The 25,436-nt window shown below is 47.6% G+C and overlaps 1 protein-coding gene across 1 annotated transcript in view; it reads left to right on the top strand.

Annotated features, from left to right (window-relative positions):
- Nucleotides 1–6,012: 6,012 nt before the first annotated feature.
- Nucleotides 6,013–25,436, top strand: part of MEGF11 (multiple EGF like domains 11) — a 224,000-nt gene continuing 204,576 nt past the window's right edge. Inside the window, exons 1-3 of the mRNA XM_090268354.1 lie at nt 6,013–6,112; nt 10,365–10,466; nt 14,502–14,602. Of these exons, the coding sequence (XP_090124480.1) occupies nt 6,015–6,112; nt 10,365–10,466; nt 14,502–14,602 (301 nt within the window). The 5' untranslated portion in view covers nt 6,013–6,014. The remainder of the gene's footprint in view (nt 6,113–10,364; nt 10,467–14,501; nt 14,603–25,436) is intronic.

Below are 25,436 nucleotides of genomic sequence, written 5' to 3'. Positions count from 1 at the left end.
ACAGTGCCCTCTGTATCCATCGCCAACACATTGATGTCTCCATGGTGCAATGTTAACATAATGTGGAATGCCCCCTGCAGTATGACCTGCTGTCAGGACAGGTCTTTGGTGGCCTCTGTCAGGCCACACACAAGCAAGGTGGCTGATCCTGAGGCTTGGGCTACGAGAGGTCAAGCAGGTGGTTGGCCCTTCCTTCTCAACCAATTTTCTTTAGTGATAGGGTAGGGGTGGTAGTGGTCAGGCACTATTTTATGGGCCCTGGGAGGTTTGCACTCACACGACACTGGGGATCAGTTGGTAATGACCGCTTGGAATGCTATGCTGAGAAATGGGCGCCGTGCCATGATGGATTAGTAATGCCCGTCTCGGGCGCTGGATGGAGAGGGACACACAGATGCCATGCACTTGCTGTCCCTGTCCAATGTTGCTGAGCAGTTGTCACTAACTTTGGAAACTGTCCCTCCCCTAGATAAGCCATCTATAGCCAGCTACCTCCTCAACCTCTGAGGCATCTCAGGCCTCAGGATCAGCAACATTACTTGTGTCTGACCTGACACAAGCAGTATGAGCTATGTATGACCTGCTGTTGGGACAAGTCTTTGGTGGCTTCTGTCGGGCCAAACACAAGCAATGTGGCAGACAACGCTCTGAGTGCTGGTGATAGCAGTGAACACAAAAGACCAAGACCCCTCACCTCGTGAAGTGTGTTCTAGCAGAGTGGTACCAAGGGAAGGAAAATGACATGTAGCTTGTAAGCCTGGCCAGGTGAGCTGAGGCCACAGCTAATTGGTTCATATAGGAGAGAAACAATTTCCAAAGTTAGGAACAACTGTTTAGCAAGGTAGGACAGGGACAACAAGTGCATAGCACCTGTGTGCCCCCCACCCCTCCAGTGCCCATGGCAGGCATTACTAATCCACCATGGCACACTTTCCCACGCCACCCATTTCTCAGCATAGCACTCCAAGCAGTCATTACCAACTGATCCCCAGTGTTGTGCGAGGGCAAACCTCCCAGGGCCCATAAAATAGTGCTGGTCATGGCCACTAGTACAAATTTGTTGAGAAGGAAGGGCTCCCTGGACAAGACTGGGATGAAGAGAGAGCAGGTTCCAGGTGTGCAGACCAGGCTTCAGTGTCCAAGATTTTGACAGAGTCAGTAGGATTAGGCAGGTGGTGGAAGTGAAGCAGGTAGGAGAGGATTTTTGCACAGATGGACCGTGAGGTCATAACAATGGATCCCAGGGCAGAGGCCATCTGTTTGTCTGTCTGCCCTCTGCCCCAGTTTTATGCATCTTGGCTAATATGAGCAGCTGGTGTCTGGCCAGGTGTGTGCTGCCACCAGAGAGACAGGCTGGACTCTACAGGTGCTGGTGATGGTGGGGTCCCAGCAGAAGGCAAGGCCCTCCAGAGGATGCCACCATCTCTAAGATCTCTCAGCTTGCAGAGCTGCCCAGGCCAGAACCAAGGCCCAGGCAGAGAGGAGCAATTCTTTGCTATGAAGTCAGTGTCTCTTCACTACCCAGTGGCAGATTCCACTTAACACCACCTGCTAGGCACAGAAGGCCCTCAAATGTTAGAACAAACAAGTGACAGTAAACTCTAAGGGATGCAGATTGGCAGGACCAGGTCTTACTTCAGGCTTGAGCTTGATGCGGCCCTCTGCTCCTAGAGTGGTCACTAGAGAGAACTCTATGGGAAATGGGGTGAAACAAAGTAAAAGATGTCTCTTTACTTCAAGTCTTCTAGTGTATGCTAAGATACACTGTGGGTATTTGGGATGAGAACAGAGCATGCAGCGTTTCCTGAGCTTATTCTCTCATGGACACTTTGCTGGGAGACGTCTATCAGTGTCTCATGGGACGAGTGTTCCGCAGAGCCTAATTCTGGAAACGCCTCCCATAGTTGCCCATGTTTCCCGATACCGCTGTGCAGTGCAAGCCCTCTGCTGCCCCGTCCTTCCAACACCACCTGCCCGTTCCTGCCTCCCTGTGCTTGCTTGTGCTATGCCGGCCCCGGAAATGCCCTTCTTTTTGCCCTCTACCTTTCTGTATTCTTTCCATCTTAAATCCCATCCACTCCACAAAGTCTTCCAGAGGCCCCACACTGTGACTTATCCACTAGCTGCTTCAGTCTCCTCAAACAGACTGCAGCTGGCACAAGTTATTTCTTTGTGTCCTCCGCAGCATGGCCCTGGTCAGGCAGGTGGCACTTCAGGAGTCTTCAGGTGATCAGTTCAGGCCGTGGCAGCTGTGCAGACTGGCTACACCTGTGGGCAGATGTGAGTGACGCCTCCTGGCCACCTTCTCTCCTCTTCAACCCCCATGCCAGTTCATCAGGTGTAAAGCACACATAATCCTCAGTGGGGAAAGAAATGTTTCCAGCTCTGGAACTTTACTCCCTTCCTCTGCTTCTTAATATGCAGGGAGCATGGCCAAGAGGGAAGGGAACCCCTCATCTATTTACATGTTCACTTCCTCTGCAGTAAAACCAGGGGCATTTTCTTATTTAATTATTAATGTCCTAAATCAGATGTTGCCTGATACGTTAACCTCTGTCACTCCGAATGGAGTTGGCCTAATATACACTATGGCAGGATTGATTTTCCCTCAGTCATTGCATAAGCATATGTCTCTGGGATCCATCCTCTGAAAGAGCCCAGGGAAGCCCCATGAAAGTTAATGGCCATGAGTTGCCCCCGTATGGGAATAACTCCTCCTTGTCTGCTCTTCACTCTGCCTCAGTGACATGTCTGAGACAAGTAGAAACACTTTTTCTAAAATCAGTTCCCGAAAGGAATTGACTAGTTCAGCTTAGGACCCGAACCCCACCTTCAAGACGCTTACACACATCGGAAAGATTAAGTAAACATGCGAGAAAGATGTCAGTGCAAGACAGGGAGTGATAAGCGCTGGCTGGGCTGTGTGCTTCGGGAGTGACATGTACCTGGCACCCAGTAGGTGCCAAGCCCTACAAGGGGAGGGAGGGTCCAGGCCTGAGCTGGACCTCCTATGGATGGTATTTGGATATGCGGAGTCAAGGAAGAAGGGGATTGAGGGCATTCCCCCAATAGTGTGAGCAAGGTTGGGGGTAGTGGGTGGGGCAGAGAAAGAGCAGGAGGGAAGACCAGCGCAGCCAGCCCAGGAAGGAAAGCTGTTGATAAGACTGTAGTTTGGGCCAGGTCCAGAGAAAAAGTCTGGGGGCTGGGGGGGTCTCAGAGAGGAGTCATCTCTTTCACCCTCAGCCTGGGTGTCCTTCTCCCCCCAACACCCCCTCCCCCGCCACACTACTACAGAGGCGGTCTCAGCCTCAGATGGGGAGCTTGGCAAATGCTGGGAATGAGGCTGTTCAAGTGAGGGTGTGAATCCTGGGGAGCCCCCCACCCTGTAGGCTTTAACACATTTAAGCTGTTGGTCTAAATGCCACCTAGCTGTCTATGTCCTCGTGTTCCCCTGTCCATCTCCACTTCCTGTGTGCTCATCCAAACACCAGTCACCCTCTCTGTGCTCCATATCTTGCTGCCAGTGGGTGTCAGCTAAACTGTCTTAAGAGTCCAGGCCTGATTCTGAAAGAAAAAGGTTTTTATGAAGATTTACTATAGAAAGATCTTACCAATTATAGCAATGATCCAAGTTACCTCCATCTCCCATCCCTTCCCTGTCACCAGAGATCAAAAGGGGCCAGAGGAACAATGTCCTCTTGTCCAGGTAGCCTCATACTTTGATGTTTGAAGATGCAGTTGGGGGTTCCTTTCAGGAGAATGCTGGAGATTCTAGGAGCGACCAAAGTAATGAGACGGGCCATAGAGAGAACCAAGGCAAGGCATTCTCTGCAGATGGCATTCAGACTCCTTGCCTTTCAGAGTGCGGTGTTCCTTTGTTTATTTTATTTTATTTTATTTTATTTTTATTTGATGTCTAATCAGCCCAAATCCCACCTGGAAGAATATGCTCATTGCCAAAACTCAGTGCTGCAGCCTGGGCAGGCTCTTCCTGGTCCTGGCGGTATCTCCTCCTCTTTGGGGAGAATGGGTTGAAATGACCTGCAGCCTGTGTGACTCCAGGTTGTGAAAGGTACTCTGTGGAGGTGGCATCAGGTCTCCAAGGGCTGGGCGTGGGGTGTGAGCAGGTGGGAGAGGTAGGTATGGCTGTGGCTTGCCCACTCCTGGACTCTGCAAATTAAGCAGAAACACCAGGATTGCTTTCCTCTCTCCTAACCAATTTTCAGAGTACATTTAGCCAGATTATTTCCAGATTTCAAGTAGAAAAACCCCATTATTCATTAATTTGGACCCCCATGGCTTTACAGAATTGGTGACATTTGTTTATCTTTGAAGGAGATGCTAAGAAAGAGTTTAACAAGGAAATTATTGGGGATGGGGAGGAGAACGGCTAACGTCTCATGAAGACAGGAGCTCCATTTAGCTTCCATCTGGGTACCAAAGAGGGCATGTGCGACATCCATGGTATTCTTCTCTGTCCCCAGGAGGGTGAGCGCTTCCTCACCTGTGAACTCAGGGTCAATGAACTAGAACTCCTCAGCCTCATTTCACGCTGGGGACCCCTTTCCAATGATATTTTCAATACCATCCCCACCCCCAAGTAATAGAAATTGCTTTTTAAAAAAAATTCTCACCCAGGGATATGTTTATTGATTTCAGAGAGAGACAGAAAAAGAGAGAGACAGAGAGATAAACATCCGTGTGAGAAAGAAACATCCATTAGTTGCCTCCCATACATGGCTTGACTGGGGATCAAACCTGCAACCTCGATATGTGCCCTGACGGAGAATCAAACCCACAACCTTTTCAGTGCATAGGTTGATGTTTCAACCAATTGAGCCACCCCGCCAAAGCAAGAGGTTGCTTTAAAAAAATTTTTTTTTCTTTTTTAGTGTGGCTGATTGAAAAGAAAAGCTGCTTTGAATTCTGTAAAGCTTTCAATCAAATCACAATGGCATCTATGTACACATGAAAAATAGTGCCATCTTTCTGAGTCATAGTGTCCATTCAGTATAGCCAATGTATGAGCATACAGGAATTCCAGGTCCCCAGAGGTGGCTCTGGGGTCCCCTGCACCTTCACTAGGTGGGAACCCTTGGGCAGTTCTCTAAGGCTGTAGGACCATGGAGTCCTGGGATACGAGGGCAGGAAGGAGCCTCAGGGGTCATTTCAGCCACTCTTCTCTGAAGAGCCCTTTGTAGGGAAATCCTCAGTGTAGGGGACCAAGGGGGTTGGCATTCTTTGCAGGCACACTTAACACCTACCTGGCAGAGGCTGTCACTTCAAGGGCCTGGATCAAACTCAACAAGCTGCCTCCTTAAAGCCCCTCTACCAGGCTACCCATGGTGGGAACGCCATGCAGAGATTTACGTCACTCTGGCTGTCAGTGACTCTATCCCATAGGAGCAAGAGAAGCAAGGTGCACTTCCTGGGTGGCTTGCATGATCAGAGCTGCCTGGAAGGGTTTTCTCAGCTTGGCTCCCCCAGGGCCACACCAGACACCTTATGTCTCTTTCTTCATGGCAGGGGGTGTGTAGGGAGAGGAAGTAAATGGGCAAAGCACAGAACAGAGAGAGGGCCTTGCCTTTAAAGTAGTTGAGTAAAGGGTTCTTGGTCCAAGGATGTACTCAGCGGCCTAAGGGCACCCTGAAGTCATAGCCACATGTTGCATATGGGGGCATTTTTCTGGGAAGGAGATCTCCACTTTCATTAGATTCTCAAAGTAGTCCGTGAGCCAGAAAACTTTTAGAAGCCCTAGCTTAGAATTGTGACTTTTCCCTGAGTCAGGCTTCCTCCTCCCTGCTTACGCAGAACCCGTGAAGTGTTACCATGTTAGTCAAAGACTGCAAGTGTAAAAATATCAAATGCTCATTACATGACAATGATGGGAAACTTCGTCTGCTTAGCCAGTCTGCTTAGCCAATTCATGTGAGAAGTCTCAGCGCCAAACAGATGCCTGGGAAGCCAGGCTGATTAATGACGCTGCCTCTTTGTTCTCCTGCACAGGGCCTGGGATGGCACTCTCAGTGACAGGACTCATTGTCTTCTCCCTCCTGCAAGCTGTCCTCTCTTTGAACCCTGAGGACCCCAATGTGTGCAGCCACTGGGAGAGGTAAGATATGGGTCTCAGATGGCCAGGGACTCCTGGGTACCTCACCTGGGCTTCGCACTGTTGGTACAAAAGCAGAGGCAAGAGGTACAGAAGCTGTCCACCAAGGGCCTGCAGTCCAGTGGGAGAGGCAGCCCAGATGCTGAAAGACAGGATAAAGCCATGTAGGTTCTGTCTGAGACTCAGTGTAGTGGGAGGTCAGGGTGCAGGGGGCTGAGTGACAGGCAACTTAAATGATGCAGTCTGATAGTTGACAACATACTCATGCTCCTCCCTGCATTCCCACTTCCTAGCCATTTCACAGACGAGGAAGTAGAGGTCCAGCGGGGCTCAATGCCCATCCATAGCCAGGTGGGGTGCACTGAGTTGTTCCGGTCCAGATGTGCTGTTCTCTGATGCTGTGATATCTTTCCTGGTCTCCCAGGACTGGAGACAATGCAGCATCTTGGACACGTGAATAGTCAGCAGCCTGCCCTGTGGAGATGGGTGGAGGGTGAGGGCCCTGCTGCTTCGGATCTAGCGGTGGTCGGAGGACTGCCAGGGAAAGGGCAGCTGAGGGCAGAGGCAGATGAGCCAGCGGTGGCACTAGGTCCTGGGGGAACAGGCCGGGGCCCTGCAGGCAGCCTGACTTTGAAGCACAAGGTTAAAGTATTGATTTGGGTGAGCAGAACGACAGTGACCAGAGACCCAATCAGGAAAAACCAAATTAAACCCTGGAATTCATTGGCCATGCTGACCAGGACAACTCTGCCACTTAGATGCTAATAAATCAAATGAATAAAATTAACATGAGGGCCCAATGGGGGAAGCAGATGGTGGAGGAGAACAGGCGATGAGGAGGGGGTGTCCATGCTCCATGCCTGTGAGAGTGAATGTCCCAGCCCCATCACAGGGAAGGGCACTTCACCCAGGGCCCTGGAGGAACTGGGTGATGGGGGAGAGGGACAGTGCCTGCACCAGAGTGACTTTTAGTGACTGGGCTCTATGAGGAGTCCCTACAGAGTTGAGGCTGGAGCAGGAGGCAGTGTGCCCCTTTCAGGTGATGTGGGAAGAATACAAGATCTATGATGAGTAGACTTTGGTTCATTCCAGTCTAGAGTTTTTCAATGATTAACTCTATGATTTGGGGAATGTCTCTGAACCACTCTGAGCCTACTTCCACCTCTGTAAAGTTGAGGGATAATAACCTCTGCTTCTCAGGCTTATTGGAAGGTCAGGGAACCAGTTTCACCAAAGTGCTCAGTTATTGCCTTTTCTTGTTGACAACTCTGGCTTTGGAGGAAATGGTTATCGCAAATTTTAATGTACACCAGGCTCCCTGGAAATGTGAATGAAACACTGAGTCTCCTGGGTCCTAGCCCACAAGACTGATTCCATAGGTCTAGGGTAGAGTCCAGGAATGTGTATTTTTCATAAGCTTACCATGTGATTGTGAGGTGATTCAGGGCCCTTGGTCTTCTTGTTGTAAACTTAAACCTTTATTTCAAAGAGAGAGAAAGAAAGAGATCGGGTGGAATTCTATATTAGTCTCTGGTTTTGGGACTCTAGTCTCATCAACCCTGTCTTGTCCACCTGTCCCAGTTGAGACACAGTTGCCACCTGCCCATGTCTCTGCTGTATCCCAGCCCCAAGCATGCCTCTTTCCCTTCTGCCTACCTCTGCCTTTCCCACTGCCTCCAGCCAGGTCCCTCTCCTCTAGGAAGCCCACCCTGACTTCCCTCTTCTCTGGGTCCCATTTGCACCAGTGGATCAAACTTAAACCAAGCTTTCTTAAGTTTCTAAACCTGTCCAATGTGAATAAATTTGGAATGTGAAAATATTCTGAATCCAGCCTGCATGGAGCTGGCATTTCAGGTTGACGAGGCTATCAGCTGAATATTAGCTTTGATGAGAGAACAAAGAGTGACCCTAACAGCTAAAATGGGGTCTGGGGATCCCCTGGGTTTCTTTAACCCCTAGGGAGTAGACTCTGCAATGACACCTCTGTGATAGCAAGAACCTGCTTTTTCTTGGCCTTTCCAGCTGAGCCGGTTGCACATAGATGGATCTAGTCTGTGTCATTCCAGAAACACACCCCAGTCCCTGGAGACCGCTTAGGGAGAATTTCCCAATTGGATTAGTGCTTCTGGCAGCTCCTCATTAATTATACTCCTCCACCATAAAAATCCAGTGGAAAGACCTCCCCTGGCTAGTAAAGCCCAGCTCTGTAAGATTAATCTGGCCCCTCATTAGCATTTTGGCAAATGAGCATGTTAAACCATCCAGCTATGAAACCAGGGGCACACACTTCACCCCAGACACTTGGAGTTGGTTCAGGGTCTTGTTGCCAGACCTGCTGGGCTCAGGGCATTCCTGCAGAGCCAGCTCTGTTCCCCGTGACACCCACCATGCCCCTTCTGTTAGGGCGATGCCTTTTTTCTGAGCACTCACTGACCCCTCAATTCTGGGGGTGCCTGAACCCTCAACAAAGGCAAGGAGTCCATTCTGTGTGGGGGTCTTGCTCTGTCTCCCCTACCATGATCTAGGAGGAAATATTCCTCAGTGCCTAGCACAGGAAGTAAATTATTGCCAGTCTTGTAATAATGATGGCCAGTATCTATTAGACATTTCCTATGCACCTGTTAATCATTTTACGTGTATTATCTTCCCACCACGCTGAGACACAGATACTGTTATTATCCTCCTTAATCCTCACAATAACTACAAGTCCCTGGTAACATTTAGCACAGATTCACAGGTGAGGAAAAGGAGGCTTGTAGGAGTGTTATAAGCATAAGGAGACGCTGCTAACAAGTGACAGGGGTAAGCTTTGGCCCAGAGCCCATGCACTCTTATCCACTCATTCTCCTGCCGCTAAGTGAAGTGTCAGAGCACGGGGTCATGGGATGTTGGAGTTGGAAGGGGCCTTGGGAAGCTAGGGTGTGTGTAGGGTTGCCCCCATTTCTCCAAGCCTGGAGATCAAACAAAGCTTTGGGCCACTACTGCACAGATGTGTGCCTCCGGCACACTTGGCTGGGTGGAGGCTCACCGAAGGCCCTCCTACAGCCTCAGGGCATCAGAGAAACAGAATGTCCCACCACCCTGACTCCCTCCTAGGCATGGCTGACTGATCCTGGCCTCCCTCTGAATTCTAGACCTTTGACATTTCTGGCGTCAGAGGGCCTGCTATGGACACAGTCAGGGAGCTGGCCTGCTCAGCCCTCTTGCAAGTAAACCAGCAGTTTCCTCTGGCAAAGCAGACGGGCTTTTATAGCCTGGACCTGGCCATCTGGCCCAGGTCAATGAGCCTTCTGGGAGAAAAACACTGAATAGTACCAACATACATAAAAATTAATTCCTGAGATCTCAGCTGACATCCTCTCCCAGCCTTCACAGGAAGTGTGAGTGTTTGCTTTATGTCCCGGCTTGGCTGCCTTTTCATACAAGTCCCGCCAGGGATGGGTAGGTGCGAAGGCTTGCTTTCACGACATTGAAACCTGCTTCCCTGTGCCTTCCACTCATTGGTCCAGGTTTACAGCTAACAGGCAGGAAGATGAGCTACCACTTTGATCGGCAGGCCTGGGGCATGTCCTCGATGTACCCACAGCTACACAAGAGACATAATAGGGCAAAGGTAACTGGTGACTTTAGGGGAGTCCCTTACCCTCTCTGATGCTCAGTTTTGTCATCTGTGAAATGAGGATATAGCAATGTCACCTACCTTATAAGATTGTGTGAGGATTAAAAGGGTTTAAAACAGTTAAGGCAGGGCACTTACTATGTATTGGCAGTTATAGCTACCAGCTGTGTGACCTGGGCAAGTCCCCTCTCTCTGAGCCCTAGTCTCTTCACTGTAAAATGGGACCACTTACTTCACACAGTTGCTACAAAGATTAACTTCCATGCAGGTGCTCTGAAAACCATAAAGGTATGAACAACTGTTTTAAAATTTGTTGGCTCTACTTTCCAAAGCGACAGAGAATAAACCTAAACCCTCCTTTATTCTTTCTCTGTTAATTGAACAAATGAACTAGAATTTCAGAAAATGAGCCGGGCTAAAGGGTAACAAGGCATGTGTCCTGGATCCAACCGTGGATCAGGCAGGTTTTAATGCCAACAGCAGGAGGAAAAGAGTGGGGCGGTAGGGAGAGAGGGTGTTGGAGCCCCTCGACACTTGTCTATGGCCTGGCTTCCCTGGGGAGGGAGACCCCATCCTGAATATCAGCTCAGCCTCCCAAGTGCTGACTGTAGCTTCTATCTCTTGTCTGGTTCTCAGCTATGCCGTGACTGTCCAAGAATCATATGCACACCCCTTTGACCAGATCTACTACACACGATGCACAGACATCCTCAACTGGTTCAAGTGCACCAGGCACCGGTGAGTACCTCTCACAGATGACCGGGCAGGAAAGGGTGCCGGGCCCTCAGGGTTTGCCTTTTTGCCAGTTAGTAAAAGGCCCCTATAGCATATGTGGTCAGGGCACTGCCTATATCCCCTTGGTACTCCCTCTTCACACTGAATCCCTGAGATGCTCTGATCGGGGCTTCTTTCTGACCAGAGGAGCTTACAGGCAGGGCAGGCCAGAAATGCCAGAGAATTAATGCCCCTTAGGGACATTACTCAGCCAGTAACAGGCAGGGAGTTTGTAGGTAAATACCCCAGCTTTCTTTCCCTGAGAATAGAGGGGCCATCTCTGAGTGTGTTCTACACTGTATCCCAGATGTCCTCAGTTACCTGTAGCAGTAGCCTGCGCAATAGCATACCCTAAACTGGCTGCCTTAATTTCCCTGTCTCACTTTCCCATTTCCCTCCTAGTGCTTCCTAGGATTACCTCCTAAATTAAACTACTTGTCCTTGAATTCTTGTCTCAGGTCTGCTTCTGGGGGGGTGGGGGGGATACAACCTAGGACAACCCCCACCCCACCCCTACTCAGAGCAGATGTAGCCTCATGCCAGGGTATCTGGCTTGGAGAACAGTGTGCAGGCTAGAAGTCAGGACCCTCTCAGCATCTAAACGACCGCACATGGGTATCCTGCTCCCTTGTCTCAGCCTCCTGTAAATCATGACATGCTCCCATGTACTGGGGGAGACAGGACATGAAGGAAGAAAGGACATGTTTTGCTGGATGACCTTGGGCAAATCACTTTATTTTGAGATCCCCATGTACTCATCAAACATAGAATGATCCTTGCCTTACCTACGTACAGGGTCCATTGAGGTCAGGAGTATGAAAGTACTTTGAAAAGTGCACAGGATAATGGAGGAAAGTGAGGTGTTAGACCCAGACAAGGTGGCATTGTTACTTGAGGGTTTGAAAGACCAGCAGACAAAGTGTTAAGTGAGGGAATGAGTAAGAGGCCATCTAGAAGGCTCATTTCCCAGTTGCTGAGCATCTGTGTTGGTTCCAGATTTCTTTTGCTTCCTCCTTGTGGGCCTACTCCCTCTTTGGGATTTATGCAGGAATCATGGTGCATAACATGTGGATGGGGAGATTTGCTCTATACAGAAAAACCAAAGTCCTGGTATTGTTTGAGGTTTTGCTGGTAACTTCCTGTAAGACAAGAGCATATATATAATAACCACTTAAAAATTCTTGCCTGTTAATCCAGCATCTGAGTCATCTCAGGGTTGGTCTTCATTGGTTGTCTTTACTCTTATGTAGGTAATATTTTCTAGTATCTTTATATGTCTAGTAATTTAGAATTGTATGCTAGACATCGTGAACAATGGAGAGAGCAGAGACTTAATTCTTTTTTATTCCTCCAGAGAGGAATCGTTTGTTGTTGCTGGTTTGTTTGTTTGTTTGTTTGTTTTAGCAGTCAGTTAACTTGGCTGAATTGAATTTCCAAACTCTGAAAGTCCAATATTTTTAGCCTTACCTGGACTGCTTGGAACCTTCTCTCCACACATGTTATTCAAAGGCCAGAAGATTGAGCAGAGATTTCACCAAGAATACGGGCTTCCTTTTTGTAGCTCTCTTCTTTCTGGGGTTTCTCTTTTCCCTTTGTAGTTGCTGGGTCCACCCTGGACTTGTTCTCTGGTTCTTCAAGACAGTAAGGCCGTGTGTCTTCTATCTGAATTTTAGCCACCTGGAGTATTTATTGTTGACTGGTGTCTGCCCTTGGACTAACTTGGCCTGATGTCATTCCCTTCTTCCAAGTGTCTACTCCCCTCCAGTGTCCACCTTTGTCCTCTCTCTAGTGCCTTCAGGTAGTTGTTTTTTATATTTTCCCCAGATTGTATAACTCTTTGCAGGAGGGTTGGTCCAACAAGAGCTATGCAGCCATTACTGCATCCCCTTTCTCTAGCCCTTGGCTGTGAAATAAGGAGGTGGGACCAAATGCCCCCTTCCAACCCCCCAAGTTGTGCCAAGCTAGCTGCCTATGGCCCTGGTCAAAGGCAGAGTCAGAAATAGAAGTCCCGCTCCCTCCATGAGCCTGTCAGCCTCTGTGCCAGAGCCAAGTTTGCTCTGAGACGTGGCTTTTTGGGTACTTGGAGGCTGGGGCTGCCGTCTATCACTGCTGGGGAAGGGTGAGTGAGTGGATGCTTATTAAAATAGACTGCATTCCTGGAACATGAATTATTTTGCTAAATTATTGAGTCACCTTGCAGCCTTCCTGATGACCTGGAGTGTGCATGCTGACAGCTGCACCATCAGTCTGCCTCGGTGTGGAATGCAGCCTGGCCCCCGGCTCCTTCCCTCTCCTGCTTCCCACCCCAGCACTGGGAACAAGCAGGGATGAGAAACCCAGAAGCAGTGGGTATATCTCTCTTCTGTGAGGCTGTAATGATGTCAAGACCACCACCCCATTGGAGTGCTAGGGGAGAACCCTGTTTGGTGCAAGGATGACTTCTGAGTCAACCCCAAGTTGTTCTTTATCTGAGAGGCTAACACCACCCCTGAAATTGCCAGGAGCTGCCTGCCTATGCCGGGAGAGTAGCTTCACTTTGAAGTCGGCTTACCTTTTATTATGGCTTTTGACAAAGTAGAATGACCTTACTTTACAACATTCCCAAATATCACAGATTTCCCCAGAGTCCCACACTGTCATTTGTCATAAAGCGAGAGCTTTAAGGATTGGGCACCTGTATGGTGGGACTCCCTTCCCTAGTTGGCCTGGCCCCCCGTGGAAAGCAGGCTGTCGGCATCTCCCATGACCCATCCCTGCTGCTCTGTTCGCAGAGCAGGGGTCTGCAGGGCAGGCTACCCCAAGGTGCTGGGATGGGGTAAGAGAGCTCTGGCTTCAAGGCCCGAAGACTTGGGGTTGAGTCCTAGTTACAAGACATGACCTTGAGAAGTTACTTTCTCTCTCTAGTCCTTAACGGCCACTTCAGATCACCCCCATTTTAACCCTATGTGTGCAGAAGGGACTTTGCCTATTAATATCCCATGTTGATTCCCTTTGTAGACTCAACCCTCACACCATCCATTTCCCTTTCCTTGCTTTGTTATTACGGCCTTCCCATATACCCAGCAAGCCACTCTGTGGGAACTGGCACACAGGTTAAACGTAGTAGTTTTGAAATTAGACTGACTTGGATTTGAATCCTGGCTCTAAATCTGTTTAGCTGTGTGACCTCGAGCAAGTCATCAACTTCTTTGAATCTTAGTTTTCTCATCCATAGAACAAAATGGGGCAGGGGTACATAAAATTAAGTAACAATAGAAATTCTAAAAAAGAAATAAAATGAAGGGGCATAACGAAGCAGCTACCTGCCTCAAGAAGGGAATGGAATGAGATTTTCCCTATCAGTCGCTCTGACACCCACGTCCAGTAAGAACTGGAACCCAGGTCTCTGACTCCCAGTCCAGAACTTCCTCTACTCTCTGGGCCCTAGCTTACTCCTTTGCAGACCACAGTTTGGCTGGAGCCCTCCCAGGGATGACATGCAAAGTTTGTCCCCAGGAGGCGTTAATTTTGGTGTGGGAGAGATTAACCTGCCTCTGGGACTGAGTCAGACTCAGAGGGTCCTTTTGATGACTGTGCTTCAGTTCTCCAAGTGGGTGGACTGATTTCCATGGTGCTCATAAGCAGTCTGCTTGTTGGAGTGGTGGCAGTGGGCATAGAAACTCTAAGAGCCCCTGCCCCACCCAAGTCACCCCTTGGGCCCCTCCAGTCCAAGGTCTGGAAGTTTTAAGAAGTCCCTGGTTACCCTCCAGTGTCACTCCAGACAGTATCTTCTGTAACCCTTCTAATATCACTCTGAAGAGATTGGGAAAAAGTCAGCAGGTATAACAGCACAGATTCTGCCATTGATTATTCTTTATTGTGTTCCTTCATATTCGAAGCCACCACACATTTTAAAGTAATTATTGAATAGCATCCTCGATATAGCTTAACAGAAATATCATTCTAACAGGAGTGATTGATTTTCAATACTTTCAAGTGGCTCTCTCCCTTGTGCCTCAGGATCAGCTATAAGACAGCGTATCGGCGCGGCCTCCGGACCATGTACCGGCGGAGGTCCCAGTGCTGCCCTGGCTACTACGAGAATGGAGACTTCTGCATACGTACGTAGGGGTTGCCTCTCTTCTGGCCTCAGTGGGGATGGGAAGGCAGGGAGGGGAATGAGAGGAAAAGAGGTAGAGCTGTCATTCCAGGCCTTGGGTCACAGGTCTCAGCTGACCCACAGACTCCAGAAGTCCTTGCCTTCTGCCAGCTTGGAGGGAACAATGGGTCTTATATAAATACATTAGCACATACTTGTCTATGAGATCAACCTCCTAAGAGGGTTGATGGAAGCAAGTCGGGTCTAGGCTCTGAAAGGGTCAGGAGAGAAGTCAACACTGTGGAGCAGGTGCCCTGGGGGACAGTGGGAAGAAGGGCTGAGTGCTTGACACAGAGGTAAGACCATAGTAGGTGCTCAAGAAGGCTTTGCTGGATGGGAGGGGAGCTGAATGGATAAATGAATGGAGAGGTGGATGGATAGATGGATGAGAAGAAGGAAGGCAGGCTGGATTATTACGTGGCAAGATCATGGAACCTAGAAGGAGAATGGCAAGAGTAAGACACCACAAGGGACCTGTTCCAGGAAATGGGAGCATTTTTAAAAAAGGATTGGAACACACTGAAGAAAAAGTGGATTCATGAAAGACACTTGTTACCTCTTTCCTTTTTGTCCAAAGTGGCTCAGAAGACTGAAGCCTTAGTGTGCCCAGAGACAGGGGCTGAGTTACTGGAGGCTGCAGGCCCTCTGCGTGGTGGCACTGTGGTACAGTGGGAGACACCCAGGAGTAAGATCCTGCAGATCAGGTTTTTGGTCTTAGCTCCCCAGGCTCGTGGTGTCAGGCAAGTCACCGAACCTCTCTGGGAGACTGGCTTAGGAACTCTTTCCCCACTCACCTCTGACTGGTGGATGGCGCCAGGCTGGGGCTTTCCAGCGGGCATTAGAAGATTCATTCCCTCAACTGCAGGAGACTGCCAGAGAAGCTGGGAGGCCCCCGTTTAATTACTGAGAGAAGAATCTGCCCCCACAGCTTCTGTCTCTGTGTTTGGAAGCAGATTTCAAGGCTGATTTTTCTTGTTAGTATTCTCCTTGCAGTCTGGGTGGGTAGAGCAAAGTAGCACCAGAGAGAGAATTTGGGCAGAGTGGGAGTGTTGATGTTGGGAATGAAATGACAATTTTCCCCTATTGTTGTTACATCTCTCCTAATGCTGGAGAAATTCAATTCTAATTGCATTACAGGAATGAATGAAAAATGCTCCAGCAAATGGGGTCAATAATGATGGTTTTGCAGGAAAAATACAAAGATATTCACCCAAAGCAAACTCAAAAAGCAATGCAGAGGATTGGGCTGGGCCAAAGCCTTGGTCAGCGCCTTGCCAGGGATGGGGTTACTATGGGGACCCACATGTAGAAGCAAGGTCAGGACCAAGGCTTTACTGCTAATGCTCTGTTTGCCTGGAGTGGAGTGAGGGTCAGGCTGGCAGAGGGACGCGGGAGTCATAAAGCCCAAGCAGGATAGATGTGAGCAGCCCTTTTGAGCTCAGAGTTCAATTATAAAGGGAGTGACAGGCTCAGGGAAATTATAAAGGGAGTCTGAACAACAGCATGGGGCTTCAGGGACCGATGAGCACCTTCCCCTTCTAATTTCCATTAGTGGGGGTTGGTCCAGCTCTTGGAAAATGAAGAACAGGGCAAAGTGCTATGTGTCCTGATTGCACAGGCCTGGTCTTGCTGACTGGGAAGGCAGCTCATAACCAGCCACCTCCTCCTTACATAACCACCAGACACTGCCCGCCAGGCTGGTGGCCACAGGCCCGTCCACCCAGGAAGCCAAGCTCGGAAAGCCGCTTTCAGGACAGAAGGCTTTTCCAAGGAGGGAACAGGAGAGATTCCGCAGTGAAATGGGGCCTGTGGCCTGCTGGGTGCTGGTGGTGAAGACAGAGAAAGGCCAGAGTCCCAGGGTGGACCTCAACTCTGCCACTCCCAGCGTCTTCCTCTGTGTCCTCATTGTCATCTGCAGAGGCCACACCCCATGCCAGGCACCACTCTAACCCCTTTACATCCATCATCACATCAGCTCCTCACAACATCCTATGGGGTAGGGACCCTGCTTTCTCCCCATTTACAGGTAGGGAAACTGAGTCATGGAGCATTTAAGTAACTTGACCAAGATCACCACTTTTTAGCTGTGTGATTTTGGTCAATATACTTAATCACTCTGTAGCTCAGCCAGAACTGGAATTTGAACCCAGACTGTCTACTTCCAGAGTCTGCTCTGAATCACTTAGAATAGGCATGATATCACCTCTCTGAACCTCAGTTTCCACTCATATAAAATCAGGATAGTAGTACCTAAATCACCAGGCACAGAATAGGGGCCTAGTAAATTTCAGCTCCCTTTTCCCTCACTTTTGGGTCATAACATTTTTTTAGTCTTAGCTCTTATTTTAATTTCTCAGAGATCCACAGACCCTCTCCCTGGAGAAATGCACACTGCATGTATAAACCTACACATACACATGGCCCTTTGCACACAATTTGGGGGGTTCATGGGTCCTTTGAAACCCTTACTGGGTCTTTGGACCCATGGTAAGTAGCTTCTGCCATATGCTCGTGTTCACCCATCCAGCTTACACTGGTTGCTTACTATTAGGCAAATGCAGGGGATGTACATGCAAAGGAGAGGTGGTTGCTGCCTGGAGGAGCTTGCAGCCTAGGGGAAAGAGGTGGTCTGGTACAGAAATACCTGCAACAGAGTGTTGTAGTTGTTTTGATAGGCATCTTTTATTATTTTAATTCTATTTCTATTTTTGCCTTCTTTTATTGTTGTTCTTTCACAGTTGTCCCAATCCGTCCCCACCCTTGCTCTCCCCTGCCCCACATACCTCCTCTCCTACAGAGTCAATCCCCACCCTGTTGTCCATGTCCCTGGGTCATTTATATTAGTTCCTTGACTAGACCCTTCCCCTTCTTTTCCCCCTCCCCCCTCCCCTCTGGTCACTGTCAGTCTGGTCCTTGTTTCCATGTCTCTGGTTCTATTTTGCTCATTTGTTTGTTTTGTTCATTAGGTTCCTCTTGTAGGTGAGATCATATGGTATTTGTCTTTCCCTGCCTGGCAGGCATCTTTATAAAGTAGGGTAGGGCAAAGAGGAGAGGCTATCTTTTTAGCCACACCCACTTACCAAATGTTAATGAGAATCAGCTACACACGGAAGGATGAAGGGGGATGCCCTGGAAGGGTGTTTCAACCCAGTAGTTATTACAGGCCTACTGTCGCCCGGCCACAGCCCTGCTGCTGGATAGAAGTGTCAGCAATAGCGCCTGCCCTCATGGAACCTACAGTCTTGTTTGGAAGGCAAGTCTGTCACACAGGAGGCCATTAGATAACAGCCGGCGGGGGACCGTGAGAAACGCTAGACAGAACGGACCAACTCAGGCAGGAGAGAATGACCTGCAGTCCTTTGGCGGGGGTTGGTTGGGGGTGGGGGTGGGGGTGGGGGACTTCATGGGGTTTGAGCTGGATGGAAGGGCATCCAGAATCTGGTGAGAACTCATCCAGTGTTGAGAGACCTCAGGACCTTACACAAAAACATCACCTGTGCTCTGGGAAGGGGCATGGGGACATTGACCTCCCTCCAAAGCCACCTTCCTGGAGCCTTGTTTCTCAGCTTATGGCAGAAGGACTCTGGCCATGGAGTGAAAGCCTTGGCTAACTCTACCAGTAACTCGCTGTGCAATCTTGGGCATTTTGGGGTGGGTGGGAGAGGGAACCCCATCAGCAAAGACGTGGAGCTGGGCCTGAGCATGGAGGGGAGAGAGGTGGCTGGCCTGGCCATGGTGAGCAGGTCTGGGCAGGGAGAAGGGGAGGTGAGGCTGGCTGGGTGGGGCAATTATTAATTTCTTAGGGCTGCTCTTACAAAGCACTGAAGCTCGAAGCCCAGGTGGCTTAAACAGCAGGGATTTATTGTCTCGGCTCTGGAGGCTAGACGCCTGAGATACAGTTTAGGCAGGGTTGGTTCCTTCTGGGGGCTATGACAGCTCTGTTCAGGCCTCTGTCCTAGCTTCTGGGGGTTCTGTGGCTTGTGGCAGTGTAACTCTGTTCTCCACATGGCATTCCCCCCCTGTGGGTGTCAGTCCCCAAACTTTCCTTTTTTATAAGGATACCAGTCATATTGGATTAGGGCTCAGCCTAATGACCTCATTTGAACTTGATTACCTCTGTGAGACGTATCTCCAAATAAGGTCTCATTTGGGGGTCCCAGGGGTTAGTTAGGAATTCCACATGTGAGTTTGGGGAGGACACAGTTCAATCCATAACAAATTGGTGTCAGCCCGGTGTGGGCTTTGGCATCTGTCTGAGAGAATGGAGACCCAGGGTTGCGGCACTCGACAGAGGGAGAAATGGTAGTGAGAGTGTGAAGGGTCATGCCCAGGATGCTGGAGCCAGATGAGAAGCTCGTAAACCTGGGAGCATTCAGGAGCCGAAGCCCTGCAGCCTCTGCCCCTCCACCCCTCCCTCTCCACTGTCCAGAGGCCAGAGGACCTCCAAGTTCACCAGAACCTGGTGAGAACTCATCCAGTGTTGAGAGACCTCAGGACCCTACACAAAAACATCACCTGTGCTCTGAGAAGGGGCATGGGGACATCGACCTCCTTCCAAAGCCACCTTCCTGGAGCCTTGTTTCTCAGCTTATGGTAGGACTCTGGCCATGGAGTGAAAGCTTTGGCTAACTCTACCAGTAACTCGCTGTGCAATCTTGGGTAAGTCCCTTTGCCTCTCTGGTCCCACTGGGTATAGAATGGATCATCTCTGTGTGCGGAGGGAAGAAAGATGAAACAATGAATGACAGTGTCCTGGAAAGCATAAAGCTTGATGCAGATGCAGGTGGCACTATTTTTCTTTGTACCATTTCCTCTGCCCCAGAACTGCCACCCTCAGCAGCCCTTCTAGAACCATCTACACCAGAGCTGCCCACACCCTCCCATTATCTACAGATAAGCCGAGTTCTGTTCCTCCTTGGTTGCCCAGGCATCGGATATTTGCTGAGGCTCACTGGGCACAAGCACATTTCCTTCTTTCTTTCTCCTTTCTTGTGAGATAGGGAAGTGGGCATCTTTACCTCTGCAGACAGAGCTCATTTTAAGTCACATGGTAGGGGTTTGAGGCATTTTGCAAAGCTCTATTGTTTGACAATATTAGCCCAACCCTGGCTGGGTGGCTCAGTTGGTTGGAGCATTGTCCCATGCACCAAAAGTTGTGGGTTGATCCCCATTTGGGGTACATATAAGAGGCAATGAATCAATGTTTCTCTCTCACATTGATATTTCTCTCCCTCCCTCTCTCATCTCTCCTTCCCTTGCTCTCTCTCCAAAATCAATAAACATATCCTCTGGTGAGGATTGAAAAAGAAAGAAAGAAAGAAAATATTAGCCCATATCAGACTGAATGGGACTGGGTTATACTGCAGTAACAGACAGCACCCAACCCCCAGTGGCTTAAAACAGTAAAGTTTTGTTTCTTTTTCATATTATGTGTCCATTGTGGACTAGCCATGGCCTGCTCCTTATCTCTCTCACCCCAGGACCCAGGCTAATGGAGCAGCAACTCTCTGCAGTTTTGCTTGTTGCCATGGCAGAGAGAAGAGGGCTCTGGCCTGTGCTGAAGGCAGAGGGCCAGAGTATTTAGTAAGCAGTAGTAATGCTTATCACAAGTTCCACACAAACACCACAGTATCACAAATCACAATCCATTCAAACGTTTTACTGAACACCTGAAAACCTAATATTGGGAAGACTTGTTCTAACACAGAGTCCTAGGCCCCAGCCTCAGAGTCTCAGTTCAGAAGATTTGGGGTTGGGGCTGGCGAATTTGCATTTCTAACAAGTTCCCAGGTGATGCTCATGCCTGTGGGACTGGGAACCACACTTTGAAAACCACTGGTTCTCCTTAATCAAAGGCAGGGTTCCTGTGCTGACCAAGTAAATTGCAAACAGCTTAGCAGGTTGCTTAACAGGTGCATCCCCTTGGTATTCAGGGCTTCTCCTGATGAGCAACAGGGAGCAAGCAGGTCTCAGAGTAACCAGCAAGGAGGAGAATTTGCCTGCCCAGACCTCCTGTCCTGTTCCCCGTAGTCAGCGTTCCCCCAGGGTGTCTTCTAGCCCTTTCAGTGGCAGCTTGGAATGCCAGCACGTACCTCCTGCGGTGTAGTTTTCATCCAAACCCAGAAGTGGGAGATTAGCCAGAAGCTTCAGGTACATGGCTGATGGGCCTGACTGGGCTGTGGCTTTGGTCTACGGGGGAGCTGGGGGAGCAGGGGGCGCTCAGCATACTTGGGTACCTGGTCAGGTTGGCTGGGAAGACGGACTGCTCTGGCCCAGTGGGGTCAGTCTGCACGGGGCCGGCTGAGGGCGGTCAGCAACTGAAGACCCGAGGGACTGGCTGCAGTGGGGGAACCTGAGGGGGTGGTAAGATCTAACTCCATTAAATGCCTCACACCATTTTGGGGGTTAGGAAATCCTGTTTTACTGTCGTGGTCATTTTATACAGTCAGTTATCACTTCAATTTACATTTAACTCACATGTTTACTGATTTCTTTGCTCCTCATCTCTTCTCACGCCTCGCTTCTTCCTTCTCAGTTTGGCTGCTTTCTTCTTGAAGGGTCTCTTTAGTAGTTTTTTCCAGGAGAGTCTACAGGCAACCACTCTCTTATGCTTCACTTGTATGAAAATGCCTTTATTTTGCCCTACTCTTAAATGCGGGTTGAGCTGCCTATGAAATTCTAGCTTTTCGGTCATTTTCTTTGAGCAGTTTGAGCATGTTTTTCCATTGTGTGGACTTTGTCATTGAAGTGCTCTGCAGTTTCTCTAGGATGTATCTGCAAGTGGAGTTATTTTTATTCACAGTGCTTGCTCTTCAGAGGCACATGTCTTCCTCAAGCTAAGGATTCATGTCCTTTATCACTTGGAAAATTCTCAGCCCTGTCTCTTCAAATGGCTTCTTTCCGTCACCCTCTCAATTCTCTCCTCTTGGAGCTCCAAAATGTTGGGCTCTTCTTACTCTATCCTCTGTCTCACCTCGGCTCTCATTTTTCATCTCTTTATCTCTGTGTTGCATCACAGACATCGTCCTCCAATCCATTTTTCAAATCTTTTAGCTCTGCTAATGAACCTGTCTGCTGAGGTCTTAATTTCAGTGATATGTTTTGTTTCTAGGAGTTCTATTGGTTCTTTATCAGATCTGCATGTTGTTTTCTATAATGTCCTATTCTTTCATTATGAATTCTAATCCTTTTATTGCTTTAATTATTTTATACGTATTTCTTTATAGTCTCTTTCAGACAGTTCTATCTTGAGTTATATAGTTCTAGTAGCTCAAGTTCCTAGAGTATTCATTTTCCTGTTTGTGGGGACTGCTGATTCTCCTTTACTGTGGATTGTTCCCTCATCTAGGTTGTAATTTCTTTTTCCCTGTGAACTCTTTAGTCTTCTCCACCCTGCCCCCACTGGCCCCCATGTCCTGGGTTGAGCAAGAGCCCAATTCACACACTAGTTTTGCATTTTCTTATTAGGCACACTAATGGTTTTCACTGGCTCATTACCAGTCTTTGCTTTGCTAACTTGGTTTGGGAGTCCCTGCTGTGTGTAATGAAGGCCTAGGGTTTTTTTCTTCTAAAAAAAAATTAAGTGAAATTCACATAACATAATAGGAACCATTTTGAGTGTACAATTTAGTGACATTTAGCGCACAGTGTTGTGCAACCATGACCTCTATCTAGTTCTAAAACATTTTTATCACCATTAAGCAGTCACTTTCTGTCCCCCATTGCTGGTTTTTTGTTCCTTGTGGGAGACTTTTTTCCTCATCCAGAATCCCTTGTTTCTTCCCTAGCTGGTGGGCATCATTTTCAAATTTCCTCAACTTGGAGCTGGTAACTTCCAAGGCCAAATCTACCCCTTATGGGGGTGTTAAACCCTGGGCGCCAAGCCTGGGGAGGGGAAGGCGAAGGGCAGACACTAGCCAGGTCTGTTGTTGCCTGGACCACATTTGCTTCAGCATCTGACCTTCTGTAACTCCTAGGAACCCACTAGGGATTTCCCTTTCTCTCATTGGAGCTCAACTATATATTTAAAAAATATCTATTATATTTTTGGGGGCATTTTTGTAGTAGGTGGGATCTATGTTAGCACATGTCACTGGAGCTGCCCCTGTTTTATAATGAGTGGTGGAGTGGGAAACTTTATAATCAGATCCTGTGACATCAATTTCAGTGCTTTCTTGGACTGATTGCTAACTTCCAACAATAATAAAACAATAGTATGACGTCTGGTGGTTTACCCAGCACTTTCCCATACTGTATATCACTTGCTCTTCACAGACTGGAGAAGTGGTATTAGTAGTACTGTCTTGGGCAGCATAGGACTCAGAAGCAGGTGAGGATAAGTGACTTGTCCACATGGGTAGGTGCAGTCCAGGAATTGAGACCAGAGCAACTTCCCTTCCTGTACTTTCCCCTCCTACAGTGGGTTTCCTCTCAGTAGGAGGAACTGGTGGCCAGAAGAGAGAAGTGGGGTGAGACAAGCAGGCAGATGCAGAGGTCTGTAGGGAGAGGAAGGAACTGAAGACAAACTGGTTTGATTCCAAAATGTCACTAAGCTAGGTCCCTATAGGTGCCAGGATCAAGGTAGCAAGTGGGAGATTGCTCTGTGTGTATGTGTTGAGCAGAGCTGTGGGTTTTGTCTAGGGGGTCCCCAGGGAATCTTGCCTGCTGACATCACCAGAAACAGTGCTGATGCTGTCCCTTGGGTCACCAGCACCTGCTGCTGAGCTTTGCTGCCTAGAACAACATCCATTCTTCTCTCTGACCGTCCATTCATCAACATTTATTAGATGACTGTGCCTTGAAGGCACTGCCGAGTCCTGGGGATAGATGAATAAAAAGCACTTGGTCTACAGGGGAAAATGTGGGTTTTTAAACTTTTTGCTGTACACATTTTATTTACAATTTTGTGCACTGTCTTAATATGAAGGGGACAACTTTTCTACTTGAGTAATTTTTTTAACCAAAGAAAATAAACTAAGTCATACAAAGTGTTAAAATACAGTATAAAGATACAAAAACAGACATACTAATTCTAATTAGGAATGTAATTATAATGTTACATTTTTTATAACCCACAATTATGTTTAGGAAATCACACGTAGATCACTGAATGAAATACATACATCTGTAGCAAAACTTTGTAGTTACAAAAAAAAAACAACAAAAATTGCCAAAGAATGCCCCAAATTAACATTTACAAGTATTCCACCTTTGTGTCATATTCCTGGATCTTTCACCATTGTTACATGAGGAAAAAAACAAAAGCAAAACAAATAAAAAAGTGAAATCAGGGTCATTAATGTTATCAAGCAGGGAAACAAATAAATTAAAATCTAGCAGCCATCAGGAAGACTACAACAAAGACAATGCTGTAAAAGAAACAAAGAAAATTGCTAGAAAACTGTATGCATCATATTCTTTCAAAGCAGCAAAATCTGTTCCTGCACACAATGGAACATAAACAGAATTCTTTTCCTGTGAGGTATAGAAATTTAGGTTCTTTTTTCACATTGTGGATGAGTAAAATGTGTTTGTAATGGTAATGCTTCTAAGCTATTACAGAGTGGTCCAGGAACACATTCGTGGATTCTGGGGACAATGAACACTGTAATTCTTTGATTTTAAGTGGACATTTTAACCAAAAAAAAAAAAAAAAAACCCACAGAAATACAAGACAAAGGCAAATGAGACTTCTCTTTTTTAAAAAAATCACGTTCATTTTTCAATTACAGTTCACATACATCATTATATTAGTTTCAGTTGTATACTCCAGTGATTAGATAACTTGCTAGATGATCATCCTGATAAATCTTACACCCATCCAGCACTAAGCAAAGTTTTAGAATATTATTCCCTAGGCTGTACTTTATATCCCCATGACTATTCTGTAACTACCAATTTGTACTTCATCCCTTCACCTTTTCACCCATCCACCAAACAAATCCCTCTCTCATCTGGCAACTGTCAAAATGTTCTCTGTGTCTATGAGTCTGTTTCTGTTCTGCTTGTCCATTTATTTTGTTTTTTAGATTCAAATATTGATAGATATGTATTTATTGCCATTTTATTGTTCATATTTTTTATCTTATTTTTCTTAAAGTAGACCCCTTAACATTTCATATAATACTGGTTTGGTGATGATGAACTCCTTTAGCTTTTCTTTGTCTGGGAAGCTCTTTACATGTCCTTCCATTCTAAATGATAGCTTTAGTAGATAGAGTAATATTGGTTGCAGGTCCTTGTTTTTCATCACTTTGAATACTTCTTGCCACTTCCTTTTGGCCTGCGAAGTTTCTGTTGAGAAATCAGCTTACCGTCTTATGGGAGCTCCTTGGTAGGTAACTAACTGCTTTTTCTTGCTGCTTTTAAGATTCTCTCTTTGTCTTTAACCTTTTGCATGTTAATTATGATGTGTCTTGCTGTGGACCTCTTTGGGCTCATCTAGTTTGGGACTCTGTGTCTCCTGGACTTATGTGTCTATTTCCTCCACTAGGTTAGGGAAATATTCTGTCATTTTTTCAAAAAGGCTTTCAATTTCTTGTTCTCTCTCTTCTCCTTCTGGCATCTTTATGATTCGGTTGTTGGTATACTCTAACTTGTCTTAGAGGCCCTTACATTATCTTCATTTTTCAAATTCTTTTTCTTCTTGCTGTTCTGATTGATTGTTTTTGCTTCTTTATATTCCAAATTGCTGATTTTATCCTTGGCTTCATCAACTCTACTGTTGATTCCCTGTAAACTATTCTTTATTTCAGTTAATGTGTCCTCCATTTCTGACTTGTCCTTTTTTATGCTGT

This window comes from Furipterus horrens, unplaced genomic scaffold, assembly GCF_987537825.1.
Source record: "Furipterus horrens unplaced genomic scaffold, mFurHor1.1.pri manual_scaffold_3, whole genome shotgun sequence".
In the NCBI taxonomy this organism is placed as follows: domain Eukaryota; kingdom Metazoa; phylum Chordata; class Mammalia; order Chiroptera; family Furipteridae; genus Furipterus; species Furipterus horrens.
This window is presented reverse-complemented; position numbering and strand designations above follow the sequence as displayed.